The sequence below is a fragment of the Antedon bifida genome, chromosome 5, assembly GCF_963402885.1.
Source record: "Antedon bifida chromosome 5, ecAntBifi1.1, whole genome shotgun sequence".
Taxonomy (NCBI): Eukaryota; Metazoa; Echinodermata; class Crinoidea; order Comatulida; family Antedonidae; genus Antedon; species Antedon bifida.
In genome coordinates, this window is record NC_136230.1 from 32,458,279 (window position 1) to 32,476,284 (window position 18,006).

At 34.5% G+C, this 18,006-nt stretch overlaps 1 protein-coding gene across 1 annotated transcript; it reads left to right on the plus strand.

Annotated features, from left to right (window-relative positions):
• The first annotated feature begins 366 nt into the window (after window positions 1-366).
• Window positions 367-12,018, plus strand: LOC144842605 (gamma-aminobutyric acid receptor subunit alpha-2-like). The gene is made up of 9 exons (XM_078699055.1): window positions 367-421; window positions 4,225-4,376; window positions 4,985-5,052; window positions 7,780-8,006; window positions 8,564-8,646; window positions 8,822-8,983; window positions 9,096-9,248; window positions 9,530-9,753; window positions 10,032-12,018. Exons 1-9 carry the CDS (start codon window positions 369-371, stop codon window positions 10,314-10,316), a joined length of 1,407 nt encoding a protein of 468 aa, XP_078555181.1. The 5' UTR covers window positions 367-368; the 3' UTR covers window positions 10,317-12,018.
• Window positions 12,019-18,006: the final 5,988 nt, after the last annotated feature.

Consider the following 18,006-nt stretch of genomic DNA (forward strand, 5'->3'; position numbering starts at 1 on the left):
CGTCATTCTTCGCCGGTTATTCATAAATAAAGTGAATTTGCATTGATGTTCTGATGCATCTTACATGAAGCCTAAATTTAATTTATAAACGACAACGCAGCTCTATTACCAAGATACCACTCATTATACAGATTGCTTCACAGCCGGTCGTGTTTTTGCAATGCTACCGTAACATACAATGTCTCCGCGCCAAATTCGTAACTGAAAACGTTTACCTTTTACACGAGTTCTGGAAAGCATTGCATCCTGGTTTCTATCAAATATTGCAGGAGCAAACAAAGCTGTCGTCTGAAAGCATCAGGTGACAGTTGTTATAACCAGTGCGCCCGTGAATTATATTGAGTATGGTCGTAGTTAACACTCACATCATGCATGTACTAATAGTATTGAGTACAGTATTTCTATTATATAATGACGTCAGGTAAGTGATTCTACTGTTATTTATTACTGAGGTATATCTAATTACCAGTACCACATTTATTTAGATTCGTATATATCTGAAGATATGTCCGTTTTACCATACTCTACATGGTTTAAACATTCCTGTGTGGAGTAAAGCAATGTAGTAATAGGCGCTTCACAACTCTGAAATGTGATATTTCATTAAAATGCACAATTTGTTTAGATTTTGCCGTTATCATATGTGGTTAAGTTAAATCAAATTTACAGTGCTTACTTAGTAACACAATAGTTGCTACTAATGACTGGCTCAGTGTAAATGATTCCTACTTTGATGTGGTGCAAATACAAAATGAGTATTTTACTAATGTTTGACAATCACACTATTGATTCTACGTTCATTCCCATATAGATGGGTTTCGGCAATAATTTAATATACGTCCTATATAAACACACATTCATGTTTTTATGATATCGTGATGTCAACGTGTGCCATTACGTAATGTCAACATTGTAATTAAGTTACATCAGTGTATAAAGTATATTGCGAAACATTGATGGTAAAAAACTGAATATGTCAAACCAGGAATTCTGAACGAAGAGCCAAATTTTACTCGAAGCGCATATGAAGCAAATTATACTATGTCCAAAATGTTTAAATGAGTGATCATGCGCTACTCGTTCATTATTGATTACTAAACTAATTTCCAGAAATTATCGTTATATTTAATTTCGATGTGTGTAATTTGTAACGACGTATAATAATTCTAAGCGTTTGAAATGCTTTTAGCATATATCTATACTCCTTCACTACTAACGTTTATTTAATTCTCTAACACACCTAATACCTTAAAGAATCATGAATCATCGAAACATGGTATTTTTATTTATTTATTTTATTACACCTTATTTATAGAGGGTGACCCTAAACAGTGTATGCTGACAATGAAGGGGCCCTCTTGATGAGTGACAGTGGCTGTGTGTATACTAGTACACCGGGGTACCCCCTACTCATCCTTAAACATATAGGCCTAAATATTGCAAATGAGTAACTGTAAGCCTATACTTAATCGTATATTTGACTTCAGTGTGATGATAGGTCTATATTTTGAATCCAGAATCAACACTTGATAATTGGTAGGCATTGTGGGTATTTTAATTTAGTAATAGTAAGAAACATAAGTAAATTACACTTTAAGTTGTTATTAAAAAAATATTTATTTATTATTGAAGTTAAGCAATAGTTGTTAAACCATGAAGTAATTGAATTGAACGTTGGACCCACATTAATTCCTTCTAGCAGCTGCAGCAGCTGTTTATTCGTATATTTATTACTATAAAATCATAATTATTAAAAATCAAAATAACACAAATCAGCCAACAATACATTTATGAAATATACCTCGTATTTACATTTAGTCAACGCCTCCCATGGCCCATGTCTGGGAATTCGGTACTCACTTCAAACATCTCTGTACCATAATGGATGTATTGTGTTTATAAAGTAGTTTTACTCAATTGCGTATTCTGGAGAGAAATAATTATAGTATAAACAATAATAGTCTAAATCATGCTTACATGCATTTATATTCATTACAGGTATATTTCTTGTAAACAGTACCGTAAGCATGCTGTTATTATTATACAATGATATACCATGTTAAAAAATATCACAAAATTACTTATTCATAAAATAATGATGATATTCTCTTATTTTCAATAACAATCTTGATTGTCTATCTATTGTTCTCTTCGATATACAAGCTACATGATTCCCATAATAAATCGATAAAATACAATATGGAATGCATAATTAAAAACACTGTATGTTAATTCACGAGTTGGTCTATATTAACAAACATATTGTATTTTACATTATGATGGTAACTAAGGTACTGAACCATGTGTCGTGTGAGGTGACATGAACAAATATAAATACTATTTGAGAAAGATATTTTCGGTTATTTTTACATTTGCGGTTATTGTTTACGGCATTTTGTGAACCATTTTCACATTTGCGGGCTCATGGTCCAGTAATAATTGTAGCTTAACTTCAAAGGATATTTATATAAATGTTATACTATCTTAAAATAAATAAAGCTGGATTTTAGATGATGAAGTTGTCAGCACATTTTGTCCCAGGTAGGCATACACGAGGAGAGCAGACGAAATCGGTTACTTAACAAACGCGTTACCCTCTCAAAAGATATCGTGTAACTCGATTAGGTTAAAATATGACGCGATCTAATCAAAGCAAATGGATGACGCTGAGTGAACTCCTTTGGGGACGGGTTTCATACATAGTTATGCCGTATTACTTACTAGTTGATATATCAACTGGATTAGAGTTACGGAATTAAAACACGGATGAATATCAAAAGTCGAATATAGATGGATCAATGACTTGTTCCATGTCCAAATTGATCAAAATAAAACATATAGATGTCATTAAGTCCGCCCGCCGTCTACTTATTTTCACTTTAAGTTTCGTTTGGGTATTGCAGTGGGCAATTTTTGTATTGCATGTTTTATCTGATAATTTGCCTAATTATTTAGATGTGTAATAATAACTACACAGATTAGGATATTACAAAACTATATTATTCTTCTATTGCATTTGAAAGTACGTTGATGTTAAATTCGGTCTGCTAGTGCGTTTGTAGTTTATAGTAAATAACGTTCAACAAGGAAGATGGATATAGAGGGCCAGATGTGCTGATGGTATTGAAGCTTGTGTTCGATTAGATTTAATCCTGAAATGTATGTCTAATTATAATCGCAAAATAGTCAAATTGTAAAATCATAATCATAACAGTCGAATTAAACACAAAAAGGAGAAAGAGGTATTAGAAACAGCTCGTCATGTTAGTCATTCCGTGACTCTGTATTGTTTTTTTTTTCAATAATGTATAACACGTTCATATCATTATCTGCACATTTTGTTTGATTGGTTGGTTGACTGCAGACAAAAATGAGTTTGTTTTACCGGCTTTTACATTTTTTAATGGAATATTTAATTTAACCAATTGGATGCTTACAATGATTTGATATTATTATTATTATTATTATTATTATTATTATTATTATTATTATTATTATTATTATAGGTTATTGGCCCAAGAATAACAAAATTGATACCGTAATTCCGAAATGAGCAACAATCAAACATTTAATTTCGTTATATATGATTTTGTGTCTTTCAAAATGGGATACTATTATTGATAAAATGAATACTGTTGTGAATGAAAGAAAACGTGTGTTAGGGTAACCTTTATTTAGATTATGATGTATATAAATACTATAGTGAATGAATAAAAACGTGTGTTAGGGTAACCTTTATTTAGATTATGATGTATGTAGTGAATGAATAAAAACGTGTGTTAGGGTAACCTTTATTTAGATTATGATGTATATAAATACTATAGTGAATGAATAAAAACGTGTGTTAGGGTAACCTTTATTTAGATTATGATGTATATAAATACTGTAGTGAATGAATAAAAACGTGTGTTAGGGTAACCTTTTTTTAAATTATGATGTATATAAATACTGTAGTGAATGAACGTGTGTTAGGGTAACCTTTATTTAGATTATGATGTATATAAATACTGTAGTGAATAAAAACGTGTGTTACGGTAACCTTTATTTAGATTATGATGTATATAAATACTGTAGTGAATAAAAACGTGTGTTACGGTAACCTTTATTTAGATTATGATGTATATAAATACTGTAGTGAATGAAAAAAAACGTGTGTTAGGGTAACCTTTATTTAGATTATGATGTATATAAATGTTGATATGAATATTTTGGATTTTTTTTCAGAAGTGAACAAGAAAATGTTAATGTTGATAACACTACAGAATTACAAGAGACAACAAAATTGTCTGAAAATGACAGAGCGCGGGAAAACCTTACAAAGCTTTTAGATAATATCATATTTAATTATGATAATTCCCTGCGGCCAGGGATGACGGGTAAGTGTCTATGGATATATATTTACCGAAACAAGTTACAGTGGGTTTGATTGATCATAATATATTGGAAAATAGAACTAAGCAAGCTAGGTGAAACACGTGTATTTACGCTAATTAGACTTGTGTACAGTACTCAGAAAGTTAAATTTAGCAAAAATGCATTTTATGTAATAATAGTTTATGTAAGTGCGTGTGACGTATAATTGTGAAAATCTCTTAATTTTAGCATAGGCTTTTCAAAGTTTAATGTAAAAATCGGTAATATGATTATAATACGTTGAAGAAGTTAACCTCGAGTATACCAATATTGACTTGATATTGTCGTTTATTTAGTAAATGAACATTTTAATTATCTAGAAAATCGATGAAAATAGAACTTGAGTACCGTAAATGATATCAATAACTGCGTTAAATGAGATGTTGTCTGGTATCAAGCATTTAATATTGTTGGTCTAAACCGTAGTAGGTAACTTATATGTTTAGTAGTTTCTTAATATTTTTTGGAAATTAATGCATTAGATAGATGTGGTGAACCCACCGCTCAATATTTAAAACTTTTTAGTAACAGATGAGATATTGCAAATTCTTAAACATTATTATTCATTCAGGTCCCCCTCTTACGGTCAAAGTGGATATGTTTTTGTTGAGTATTGGTCCATTGATAGAACAAAATAAGGTAGAGTATCTTTATCTATAATGTATTACTAAATGTATTGGTCCATTGATAGAACAAAATAAGGTAGAGTATCTTTATCTATAATGTATTACTAAATGTATTGGTCCATTGATAGAACAAAATAAGGTAGAGTATCTTTATCTATAATGTATTACTAAATGTATTGGTCCATTGATAGAACAAAATAAGGTAGAGTATCTTTATCTATAATGTATTACTAAATGTATTGGTCCATTGATAGAACAAAATAAGGTAGCGTATCTTTATCTATAATGTATTACTAAATGTATTGGTCCATTGATAGAACAAAATAAGGTAGAGTATCTTTATCTATAATGTATTACTAAATGTATTGGTCCATTGATAGAACAAAATAAGGTAGAGTATCTTTATCTATAATGTATTACTAAATGTAATCGATTGTTTATAACCTATCTAGTGTCGCGTAATAATTTAATAAACTAAATTAATTTATTTGCATCCAGATAAGAAAATTATGTATAGTGTAATACTTATAGAGTACAGAATATTTATTGGAAATTCCAGTATAGGAAATTTGATTTGTACAAGCCCAATATATACTATTACACTATCCAGAAAAGAATGAATAAACCTTAATTAGTTATGTTTATAAATATTAATACAATCATATCTATCTTTTTGTACCTGCATTGTATACATGGAATGGATAATAAATAGAAGGTTAGGCCTACATCTTCAAAATGTACATAAAAAAGAAATATTTATGAGTAAAATCTATGAGATATATATATATATCATCACTTGCACTGATGAAGGGCTAGTGTTGCCCGAAAGCTCTGCTAACTTTCCTGGCTGTTTTACTTTATCGTTTTGATTTAGCTTTTCGCTTTTTTTGTATCTCCATTGAAATCCAGCCACTGATACCTACAGCATTGTCATTTACTTATATATAGTATCGCAATACTTTGACAATATTGTAAATACTGTACGTATTAACCATTTTTGGTCGCCATTTGAATCGAAATTGTCTTACTGTTAATGTGGTTACTGTAATTAGATATATAAACAAAATATACAAAGAACATATATTACTGTGACTGTGGGTAGATTACTGACAGTTGCTTCTCAACGTTTTTGTATTAATTAATAATTCTAAAAAATATAAACGTCGTAGTGGTGTATCGTTACATGTACTTTACTATTTCAATCGACTATAAGAGGGACAGTTTTAAAAAAGTATTATAAATCGTAAATGTTTTACTGTGTTTAGTGGTATATTATTGATAGGCCTATAAAACATTTAAAACAATATTTCGTTACTGAGTGGATAGAGAATATATTTAAAAATTGTTCTTCCCATCCTCTTCCCCATCCCTCAACTCTAATGTTATATACAAAACACAAATTGGGTTTGTTTAAATGAGTTCAAATAAAAAATTGGACTCATTTTTAAGACAAGGCCTAATTCCCAGGGTGCTAATTTTACATAAATCATCGTGTCTATTTATTCGTTTCTGTAAACGACAATGTACTATAGTCCTGCGGTACGTACATTTTTTACGCTGGAATTACTGTGTATTCGAGAACCATCTGTGGACACGACCTAGATGGTACGCGAGCGAAGCGAGCGTACCATCTAGTATATATAATTTGAAACGATAAGATAAGGAAATGAGAAAAAGTCGCCCCAACCTAAATTCGAACCCGGACCTCCTGCTTGATATGCTGATGTCCTATCCATTAAACCACTGGGGCTTTCATGGTGTAGTTCAAACCCAATTGGATAGCGACTCTTTAACATTCTCGGCGTGGTACGGCGGAACAGCACTATTCCCTCAATTGTACGAAGCGTGAATAAAATACTGAAAGATGAAGGCGTATCAATTTGATCTCTGGTGCGCGTGCAGTAGTTGGATGATATCAATGAAGATACAAAATAAAATAAGCAAAAAGATAAATCAAAATGATAAAGTATAACAGCCAGAAAATGCAGATCTTTCGGGCAACACTATCCACTATAGATATGCCTATACAATATTTTTAATTAATTAATATGGAACACACAAACTAAGAGAATATCTTTTTCTCATTCTCACAGATTTCCTCATCTTTATCGTTTCAAATTAATTAATTAAATTTCAGTATATCACCGGGCGGTTTAGAATTAATGTTCTTTGCCTCTTGTGTTTATATATATATATATATATATATATATATATATATATATATATATAAACAAATCAGATATATATAAACAAATATATATATATATATATATATATATATATATATATATATAAAACGAGTTGGTAGCAATCAAAAACCTATACTGTATAAACAATTTGCGGAATTTCTTGAATTTAGAAGACAATCGCTGTTTTGCTATAGTTTGTGTAAAATTAATTAAACACTTTACACTTTATATCCGTCATTTATATTCTATACACTTTCCTGTATAATCTAAATAGTTTATCGCCTTCATAGTAATGTTCTTGAAGGACAATTCGAGTGACTGATGCCTATGAGTTCACGGTGACGGTTGTACGGCGAGTGAGCGTGGTAATTGTCTGATACTGTTAAATGTACACCCCATCGTAATTAATATGTTGTAAAACTATACCGGTTGAAAAAGTTACAGTTACACTTTATTATTTAATAATGTATTATTGAAAATAGTGTAACTGTGAGTCCAGCAAACCATACTGTATTTGAAAATCTTATCCATAAATTGTAAATCTATTTCAGGAATTTTACGTGGAGGTCTTCTTCAGACAAAGATGGGCCGACGAACGCCTTCGTTATTCCAACGGAACTGCGTTTAAAGTATTACCTCTTAATTCAGTCTTGTTGGAAAGTATATGGTATCCTGACACATTTTTCCACAATGATCGTAACTCTAAGGGCCATGATATAATTGTTCCAAACCGTCTTGTTAGAATTTATCCTGACGGTGAAGTCTTATATACACAGAGGTATTTTTTTCCTTTGTCTTGTTTTTCCCTCTTTTTATTCATTAACTTGCCTGTATATTTTCCTATTGTACTTTTAACTTCTGTCATTGTCGTTTCTTAAAATGCCGCAATTATGACGTTCAATCTAATGTTGTATTCCACACACACCCACGCACTCAAACCACACCACACACTCCTATAAAAACAAAAACACACATTTCCCCATGCATGGCAAACAGAATTTGTCAGTAGGCCTAGATAGGTAGTTCTTCTTATCTAGTGATTCCTAGAAACATTTCGGTATGTTTACGGTTTACAAGTTGTTACAGATCGAAAATAAAAAAACTGAATTTGAATAAAAACACCAAAAACTTTTATGGTTACCTATGTTTGAAAAATGCCACACATACATAAAAATTGGCATTTTGTATTAAATCCAGACTAAATAAAAACATACAAATGTTTTAAAAAATACATTGAATCCAATAAATCTTTTTAACTAAGTGTACGGTGATACAGAAATGTAAGATGCTGGCCACCCGTCTAACACTGATTAACAGTAATTCATTTTTTCGTAGGTTGACTGTTCTTACTGAGTGTGGATTGAATTTTAAAAAATATCCGCATGATACTCAAGTATGTTCAATCAGTATGGGGAGCAGTAAGTTAACATTGAAACAAATGTTTCATTAGCAAATATTAAAGCACGACTATTATTACCAAACAATAGCAGACAATGAATGTTTAATTATTAAAGTAATACGAGTTATTGTTTATTTCGCCTAATAACACCAGACTCGTTATTACTAATAAGGCTTTCTATTTTTCAATAATAGATACATACTCCGAATCGGACGTTGTCTTTCAGTGGAAATACGAAGATAGTGATAACAAATCTGTTGATATTGATTTAGGTGACTCTAAAGATATCAGGTTATCGCAGTTTACTTTACTTGGATGGAAAACAATACGCACAACTAAGCCATCTTCCAGAATTGGTTAGTAACTCGTTGCTTTGTAGTTGTTCCTCTTAGAATCTGTTTTCAAACTTATGATCGCTATGGCATTTATCACCCATTTAACGTCTAATTTGTATTTAATCTTTAATAGGTAACAGGACAGTTCTCACAGTAAATTTTGAATTAAAACGTAACATTGGTCTGTTTATTATTCAAACGTATGTACCTTGTTCTATGATGGTGGTGATCTCATGGATTTCATTTTGGATCAATAGAGAAGCCACCCCTGCTAGAATTTCATTAGGTAAGTAAGACTGATTATACGGCATCCATTTTATATCTGAAAACGACAAATTGCGATTCAATTAAACAAATATTCTAGTTATGGTAAATATTAATTTATAATAAAACGCATCGTGATACTAAAACCTCAAAACGAAGCCATGTCAATTATTCAAAAATGTTCGCGTGAAGATATCAATATTTTATAGACCTATTTAACATTTTTATTGAGAAACAACTTGTTTAAAAGCATTTAGGGCATATTATTTTAATAAAAACCGTGGATTTTAAACCTTTTTTCAGCAATTTTAACTATCCTAACAATCACAACATTAAGTCTTACGGCCACATCTTCTTTACCACAAGTATCCTACGTAAAAGCGATCGACGTGTTTATATTTGATTGTTTCTGCTTTGTATTTGCCGCACTTATTGAATTCGCTTTCGTCAGTTACTTTACTAAACGAAGAGGTGGCACACTTCCTGAAATGGATGATGAGGATGACAATCTAATTCGATGCGAAGAAGTAAGCATATTGTTTGTTTTATATTAATAAGGATCTTAAAAGCCCTGTATTATGTGCTGCGGGCATAATACATTATTGTTATAACCTTCATGTGCAATTTGCTAATGTGAAATATAGCAAAAAAAGTTGTATCGAGCTTCAAAAATGATCTTTCCAAGTACACTAGGGCGTAGTTTCAAGTTAAAGGCATTTTGTTTATGTATTTAAACAAAAACAAAAAAATCATACCTTATAGGAGATTTAAAGCATCTCTGTTCGCAATATTTTTTGTTTTTTAGGAACTGGATATTGCTAGAAATGGTAAATACAAGAATTCGACGTCTCCCAAATTCAAAATTAAAACGCCACCAGAGTACAAGACAACACTGTACTACCAGTGTTGCTATGACGTATTAATGTGTTTTATTGGCAGCTTTACCTATCGTCAGAAAAGGGCGAGAAAAATAAAGATAGGTCAAGACTTTAATAGTGTCAGTATTATTGATCAATGGGCTAGAGTTGTGTTTCCAGTCACCTTCATTATTACAAACATTATTTATTGGTTAACCTTTGGCGTATTATAATTTGGTTATTCACAAAACAGTTGTTAAAGCCCTGCAGATGTATTTATGATACTCATAAATACCATACATTATTGTTTTAAAGTATAATAAAATATTGCGGTGAGTGCGGATTCAGAAAAAAGGGAAATTATAGGCCTAAAATGGGCACGATATACAATTATTATTGTTTTATTATTAGCAATTTTAATTTAATTTTGTCAAGTATCTAGCAACATTATATAGCTATAGTTACTCTTGCATCAGGGTATATTTATCAAACATTTAGCAAATAGGCCAACTTATTAAAGTGGGAACTATTGATTTATATCATACTTTTTTGGATACTAAATTGGGGTCAAAGACTGTTTTAGAATATTTCCTAATTTTTCTTTAGAGCGCGCCCAACGGGAAGATGCTGAAATTGAGCGTTTAATGATGAGATTGCTAATTCTCCCGTGTGCTTCGTCTTGTTTTTGTTCTTATCCTGTGTTTTGGATCTTGCAAGATGTACAATTCTTTGTGGTGTCTTTGGTTTAATTCCAACTCATATATTAAATATTAAATTTATTAAAACGTGTTTAAAAATGAAAGACAATGACAAACCGGGACGGGAACGGTTAGAAACAAGACGCCACAATAATGAAACCGGCAAGTAATATTGTATGGAATCGGGTAGAAAGAGGGAATTTTGCCACTGATCGGCGAGTGTTACAAAGGTACACTCCAGGCACTGACATTTTTTCCACATCGCCTGAATATCTCAACTGTAGCCTAATAGGTATTAAAATTGCTTTATCTAGAACTATGAATACAAGAAAAACGAGAATCGACAGTACCGGTACCAAAGCTAAACATGCCATGGACTGAGACATTGTCTCAGTCATGGATAGGAATATTTAAATTCCCGCCCGCTACACATGTGGATTTCGCAGCAACATACAAACTATAAGATTGATATGAGGGTATTGCATCACAAAAGCAAGCATTGCTAAACAGAATTGATATGATACAGTAGATGAAAGGCAACTATCTATTGATAAATCATTGGAATTTCAAGGCAAAACTAACGATGAATTTAAAGCTACATAAGAAAAATAGAAATACACATAGATTATAGATACTTAGATAGATACATAAATCTTTATTATAGGCCTATGCATATGCGTATACGTATCTAATGAAAACGTTCCGGAATATGATTTTTAAGGAGCTATTATTATATTAAACATATTATTATACTATGCGACACTTTATTGTTGAATGGTTATTGTATTGTATGTATTTATATGACATAATCCAAGAGTCAATTAACTTTCTACAAAAATCCGCTCGCCATATACAATAGCCTACATCTGTCAGGTTTCATTAAAAAACGGCTGTGTTTTTCGTCACCTGTGCTCAAACCACCGAAAACAGTGGATAACCATAACACTACCCTAGACATAGACAAGAATTAAAAAAAAAAAAATCCTGTACTATACTGTGTGCTAGGATTTTTTTGGGGAAAATATCCAAAATATTAACTTTTTAAATTGTAATTATTATGCTATAATATTGCTAATCAAATAAAGATCGAAACGTTGAATCATGGCTTGCCTTTCGTTATTTAGATTCAGTTTTATACTATTTAAACATAATCAGTGCTATTTTAGTTACTCTCTGATCTATAGAAAAGTAAAAAAAATAATATCTTTATACATCCTAAATATATGTATATATATATATATATATCTCTAAGGCTGTGTTTATACAACAACCTAAATTTGAACACATCTTTAATGTTTAGCGTGTTGCACGGGCCGAGGTCAACCCCACAAAATCATTGCAGTTATACATTAAATCGTAATACCGTGTTATAAAATTGTTCATAATCCTAAGTTGTATATATACTCGCATGCATTATGAATAATATTAGTTTATTAAGGATTTTAATAAAACGGATGATTTCATGTAAAATTTAGTTTATTGAGTTATTGATTTTTTAAATCTGCTTTTGAATTTGATTAGCGTTAATATCAGTTAAAATATGCAAAAGCACAATCATTTATTACTGTAGATTTGGTAAACATTTTCACAGCACTTTCAACACGCCAACAGCAACCGGGAATCCACACAATTTTAGGATTCAGCCAAGTAGCCTTTTTTGCAATTAAAATCTCATTACACGGAATCTCTTCGATGTTACACAACACACTTTTTGTAATCGTGGTGAATATGCGTGTAATAGCATGTTGTATAAACGCGCCCTAACTTCACTTGCACTGATGAAGGGCTAGTGTTGCCCGAAAGCTCTGCTAACTTTCTGGTTGTTTTAATTTATCATTTTGATTTAGCTTTTCTTCTAATCCTAAATTAAACATGACTTATCTATACAATTAATACTGCTGATGACAACCCCGATTGTTCATGTTTCAGCAACTTATGACTGGCAGGTGTGATCCTAAATTAAACATGACTTATCTATACAATTAATACTGTTGATGACAACACCGATAGTTGATGTTTCAGCAACCTATGAATGGCAGGTGTGATCCTAAATTAAACATGACTTATACAATTAATACTGTTGATGACAACACCGATAGTTGATGTTTCAGCAACAATGGCAGGTGTTATTGAATTTATTCAATTTGTTAGACAAGTTAGACCGACTAGACGTCAAGTATACTGTTATGTTTTAAAAATAAAAACTGTACGAACTTACTACTCTAGAATAGACAATACAAAAAACTAGATTTTATTTTAGCGTCGTGCGTTTGATAGAATTAATAACTAGACACTATTTTAGCATCGTGTGTTTGATACAATTAATAACTAGGAACATACTCCGAACAAACTTTGAACATACCTAAAACATACCAGGAACATACCCGGAACATACTCGGAACATACCTGGAATGGAACATACCCGGAACAAACTCGGAACATACCTGGAACATACTCGAAACTTACTCGGAACATACTTGGAACATACTCGAAACATACTTGGAACATACCCGGAACATACCCGATGTCACAAGTGACATATAGTTGTATATGTATTTTGCTAGTTCATTCTTACTTTCCCTTTGTTTTCACTATTTGAACCTTTCTTTTGTTTTAGGAAGCTATTGTGTGAAGCCAGTGGAGCAGAGTATTTGTGTTGCAGAGAAGGATTGTGTGGAGTTTGCTGATTGGAGGAGAGGTATAAGAGTTAAGTTAGTGTGTGAGTTGCTGATTGGTGGAGAAGGATAAGGTGGTGGTATGTGTATAATTGAGGGAATTTTGAGAGAGATGGAAATTGAGCTATGTTATGTTAAGCCAGAAAGGGATAGGTGAATATTGATATGAGAAACTAAGACGTACAGGAGAAGAAGTAATTGAATTATGGTGATATAGAGCTGAAGCAGAAAGGAAATAAAGTGATATACATGAAGTTAATAAATTGTGAGTTGGAAGTAATACTATAAGGCTGTACTTAAATGTAGAACTGTTAATTGTTGAGATTACTGAGGAATAATTGAAATTGTGAATGTAAATTGACGGAAGAAATAACTGTTGGAAACAGCAGAAGTTGTTGCATTTAAAGAATTGTTAGGAAATATTGAAGAGTAACTTGATTGATACTGATATTATTTTACGTGGAAAAGGAGAAAGAAACTAGAGGGTACTCCGAGAGTACAAACCTCCGCCTACTGTAAAATTCCCCTACATAAAATTCCCCCTGAATATTTTTTTTTACATTTTTTTTATTAGTTATAAGTGTAAATATGCTAACTGCATACTAAAAAGTTGTGGATGACAGTGTGGTGTAATGGTTATGTATCCAGCCTCTCACAGTTGAGATTGCAGGTTCAAGTCCCACTGAGGGTTTTTTTTAAATTATTTTTTTATTTATTTATTTTTTTTTTTATTTGTGGAACTTGATCTTTGACCCTGACCCTTCAAAATTTAACCACAATTATATGATGTGTCATTGATCATTGTGGCTAAGTTTTGTGAGAATCGGATAAAAACTGTGGTCTTTAGGCAGTAAAATAGTTTTTTGTTAGTTGTGACCTTGACCTATGACCTTTCCCCTCAAGCTTTTGGGGCATAGATCATTGTTGCCAAATTTGGTGAGAATCGGATAAAAACTGTGGCCTCCAGGCTGTTCACAGACACACAAACACACACACACAAACACACAAACATACAGAGGTGAAAACATAACCTCTTTGGCGGAGGTAATAATTGGTCGGGGAGCGGATTGCAGTGAAGAACGAAATCAAGAAACATTTTAACTTTATATTTGATTTATTTATATGTCAGAAAATATTTGCAGTTTGGGAAGAATTATAATTGATAATACAAGCAGAATGGGAGCAGAGGCGTGGGAGTTGTTTAGTTGCAGAATCGTTGTAACTTTTATCTTTCTAATTTGTTTTTGTGTCAGCGTAGGAGAGAAGGCAAGAAGGAACGATAATATTGTGGACATTTATTATTGTTTAATTATTCATTTCATTTATTATTGTTTAATTTATTCATATGTGTACAGTTGTGGCTATTTACCGTTGTTTACCAGAAGTTACATGTCCGAAAGAGCCGTAGTTGCGGCTGTGTGACACCCGGCATGTTCCTTATATGTTCCTCATATATTGCGGGTATGTTGCGGGTATGTTCCTCATATGTTTCAGGTATGTTCCTGGTACGTTCCAAGTATGTTCAAGTATGTTCAAGTATGTTCCGAGTATGTTCCGGGTATGTTCCGAGTATGTTCCGAGTATGTTCCCAGTATGTTCCGAATATGTTCCGAATATGTTCCGGATATGTTCCAGGTATGTTCCGGGTATGTTCCCAGCAGGATCCGAGTATGTTCCACATATGTTCCAAGTATGTTCCGAGTATGATCCCAGTATGTTCCAAGTATGTTTTGGGTATGTTGTGGGTGTGTTCCGAGTATGTTCCATGTATGTTCCGAGTATGTTTCGGGTATGTTCCCAGCATGTTCCGAGTATGTTCCACATATGTTCCGGGTTTGTTCCAGGTATGTTCCGAGTATGTTTCACATATGTTCCGGGTATGTTCCAGGTATGTTTCTGGCATGTTCCGAGTATGTTACACATATGTTGCGGGTATGTTCTGGGTATGTTCCAGGTATGTTCCAGGTATGTTCCTGGTACGTTCCAAGTATGTTCCGAGTATGTTCCGGGTATGTTCCGAGTATGTTCCCAGTTTGTTCCGAAAATGATCCGGATATGTTCTAGGTATGTTCCGGGTATGTTCCCATAGGTTTTGAGTATGTTCCACATATATTCCGGGTATGTTCCAGGTATGTTACGGGTATGTTCCGGGTTTGTTCCGAGGACGTTCTGTGTATGTTCTGAGTATGTTCCTGGTTTGATCCAAGTATGTTTTGAAATTGTTCCGAGTATGTTTTGAGTATGATCCCAGTATGTTCCAAGTATGTTTCCGGTATGTTCCGGGTGTGTTCCGAGTATGTTCCGGGTATATTCCCAGTATGTTCCCGGCATGTTTCCGGCCTGTTTCGTGTATGTTCCACATATGTGGCGGGTATGTTCCGTGTATGTTCCAGGTATGTTCCCAGCAGATTCCGAGTTTGTTCCATATATATTCCGGGTATGTTCCAGGTTTGTTCCAAGTATGTTCTGTGTATGTTCCAAGTATGTACTGGGAACATACTTAGAACATACCCGGAACATACTTGGAACATACCGGGAGCATAAGGGTTTGGTGTAAGGGGTTACGGTTAGGGGTTAGGGGGTTAGGGTTAGGGGGTTAGGGTTAGGGGGTTAGGGTTAGGGTTAGGGTTAGGGTTAGGGTTAGGGTTAGGGTTAGGGTTAGGGTTAGGGTTAGGGTTAGGGTTAGGGTTAGGGTTAGGGTTAGGGTTAGGGTTAGGTTAGGGTTAGGGTTAGGGTTAGGGTTAGGGTTAGGGTTAGGGTTAGGGTTAGGGTTAGGGTTAGGGTTAGGGTTAGGGTTAGGGTTAGGGTTAGGGTTAGGGTTAGGGTTAGGGTTAGGGTTAGGGTTAGGGTTAGGGTTAGGGTTAGGGTTAGGGTTAGGGTTAGGGTTAGGGTTAGGGTTAGGGTTAGGGTTAGGGTTAGGGTTAGGGTTAGGGTTAGGGTTAGGGTTAGGGTTAGGGTTAGGGTTAGGGTTAGGGTTAGGGTTAGGGTTAGGGTTAGGGTTAGGGTTAGGGTTAGGGTTAGGGTTAGGGTTAGGGTTAGGGTTAGGGTTAGGGTTAGGGTTAGGGTTAGGGTTAGGGTTAGGGTTAGGGTTAGGGTTAGGGTTAGGGTTAGGGTTAGGGTTAGGGTTAGGGTTAGGGTTAGGGTTAGGGTTAGGGTTAGGGTTAGGGTTAGGGTTAGGGTTAGGGTTAGGGTTAGGGTTAGGGTTAGGGTTAGGGTTAGGGTTAGGGTTAGGGTTAGGGTTAGGGTTAGGGTTAGGGTTAGGGTTAGGGTTAGGGTTAGGGTTAGGGTTAGGGTTAGGGTTAGGGTTAGGGTTAGGGTTAGGGTTAGGGTTAGGGTTAGGGTTAGGGTTAGGGTTAGGGTTAGGGTTAGGGTTAGGGTTAGGGTTAGGGTTAGGGTTAGGGTTAGGGTTAGGGTTAGGGTTAGGGTTAGGGTTAGGGTTAGGGTTAGGGTTAGGGTTAGGGTTAGGGTTAGGGTTAGGGTTAGGGTTAGGGTTAGGGTTAGGGTTAGGGTTAGGGTTAGGGTTAGGGTTAGGGTTAGGGTTAGGGTTAGGGTTAGGGTTAGGGTTAGGGTTAGGGTTAGGGTTAGGGTTAGGGTTAGGGTTAGGGTTAGGGTTAGGGTTAGGGTTAGGGTTAGGGTTAGGGTTAGGGTTAGGGTTAGGGTTAGGGTTAGGGTTAGGGTTAGGGTTAGGGTTAGGGTTAGGGTTAGGGTTAGGGTTAGGGTTAGGGTTAGGGTTAGGGTTAGGGTTAGGGTTAGGGTTAGGGTTAGGGTTAGGGTTAGGGTTAGGGTTAGGGTTAGGGTTAGGGTTAGGGTTAGGGTTAGGGTTAGGGTTAGGGTTAGGGTTAGGGTTAGGGTTAGGGTTAGGGTTAGGGTTAGGGTTAGGGTTAGGGTTAGGGTTAGGGTTAGGGTTAGGGTTAGGGTTAGGGTTAGGGTTAGGGTTAGGGTTAGGGTTAGGGTTAGGGTTAGGGTTAGGGTTAGGGTTAGGGTTAGGGTTAGGGTTAGGGTTAGGGTTAGGGTTAGGGTTAGGGTTAGGGTTAGGGTTAGGGTTAGGGTTAGGGTTAGGGTTAGGGTTAGGGTTAGGGTTAGGGTTAGGGTTAGGGTTAGGGTTAGGGTTAGGGTTAGGGTTAGGGTTAGGGTTAGGGTTAGGGTTAGGGTTAGGGTTAGGGTTAGGGTTAGGGTTAGGGTTAGGGTTAGGGTTAGGGTTAGGGTTAGGGTTAGGGTTAGGGTTAGGGTTAGGGTTAGGGTTAGGGTTAGGGTTAGGGTTAGGGTTAGGGTTAGGGTTAGGGTTAGGGTTAGGGTTAGGGTTAGGGTTAGGGTTAGGGTTAGGGTTAGGGTTAGGGTTAGGGTTAGGGTTAGGGTTAGGGTTAGGGTTAGGGTTAGGGTTAGGTTAGGGTTAGGGTTAGGGTTAGGGTTAGGGTTAGGGTTAGGGTTAGGGTTAGGGTTAGGGTTAGGGTTAGGGTTAGGGTTAGGGTTAGGGTTAGGGTTAGGGTTAGGGTTAGGGTTAGGGTTAGGGTTAGGGTTAGGGTTAGGGTTAGGGTTAGGGTTAGGGTTAG

Coding starts and splice junctions, on each gene's coding strand:
- LOC144842605 (XM_078699055.1), top strand. CDS start 369: ATGCATGTACTAATAGTATTGAGTACAGTATTTCTATTATATAATGAC. Junction 5,053..7,779: donor CATTGATAGAACAAAATAAG/GTAGAGTATCTT, acceptor AATCTATTTCAG/GAATTTTACGTGGAGGTCTT. Junction 9,249..9,529: donor CCCTGCTAGAATTTCATTAG/GTAAGTAAGACT, acceptor ACCTTTTTTCAG/CAATTTTAACTATCCTAACA.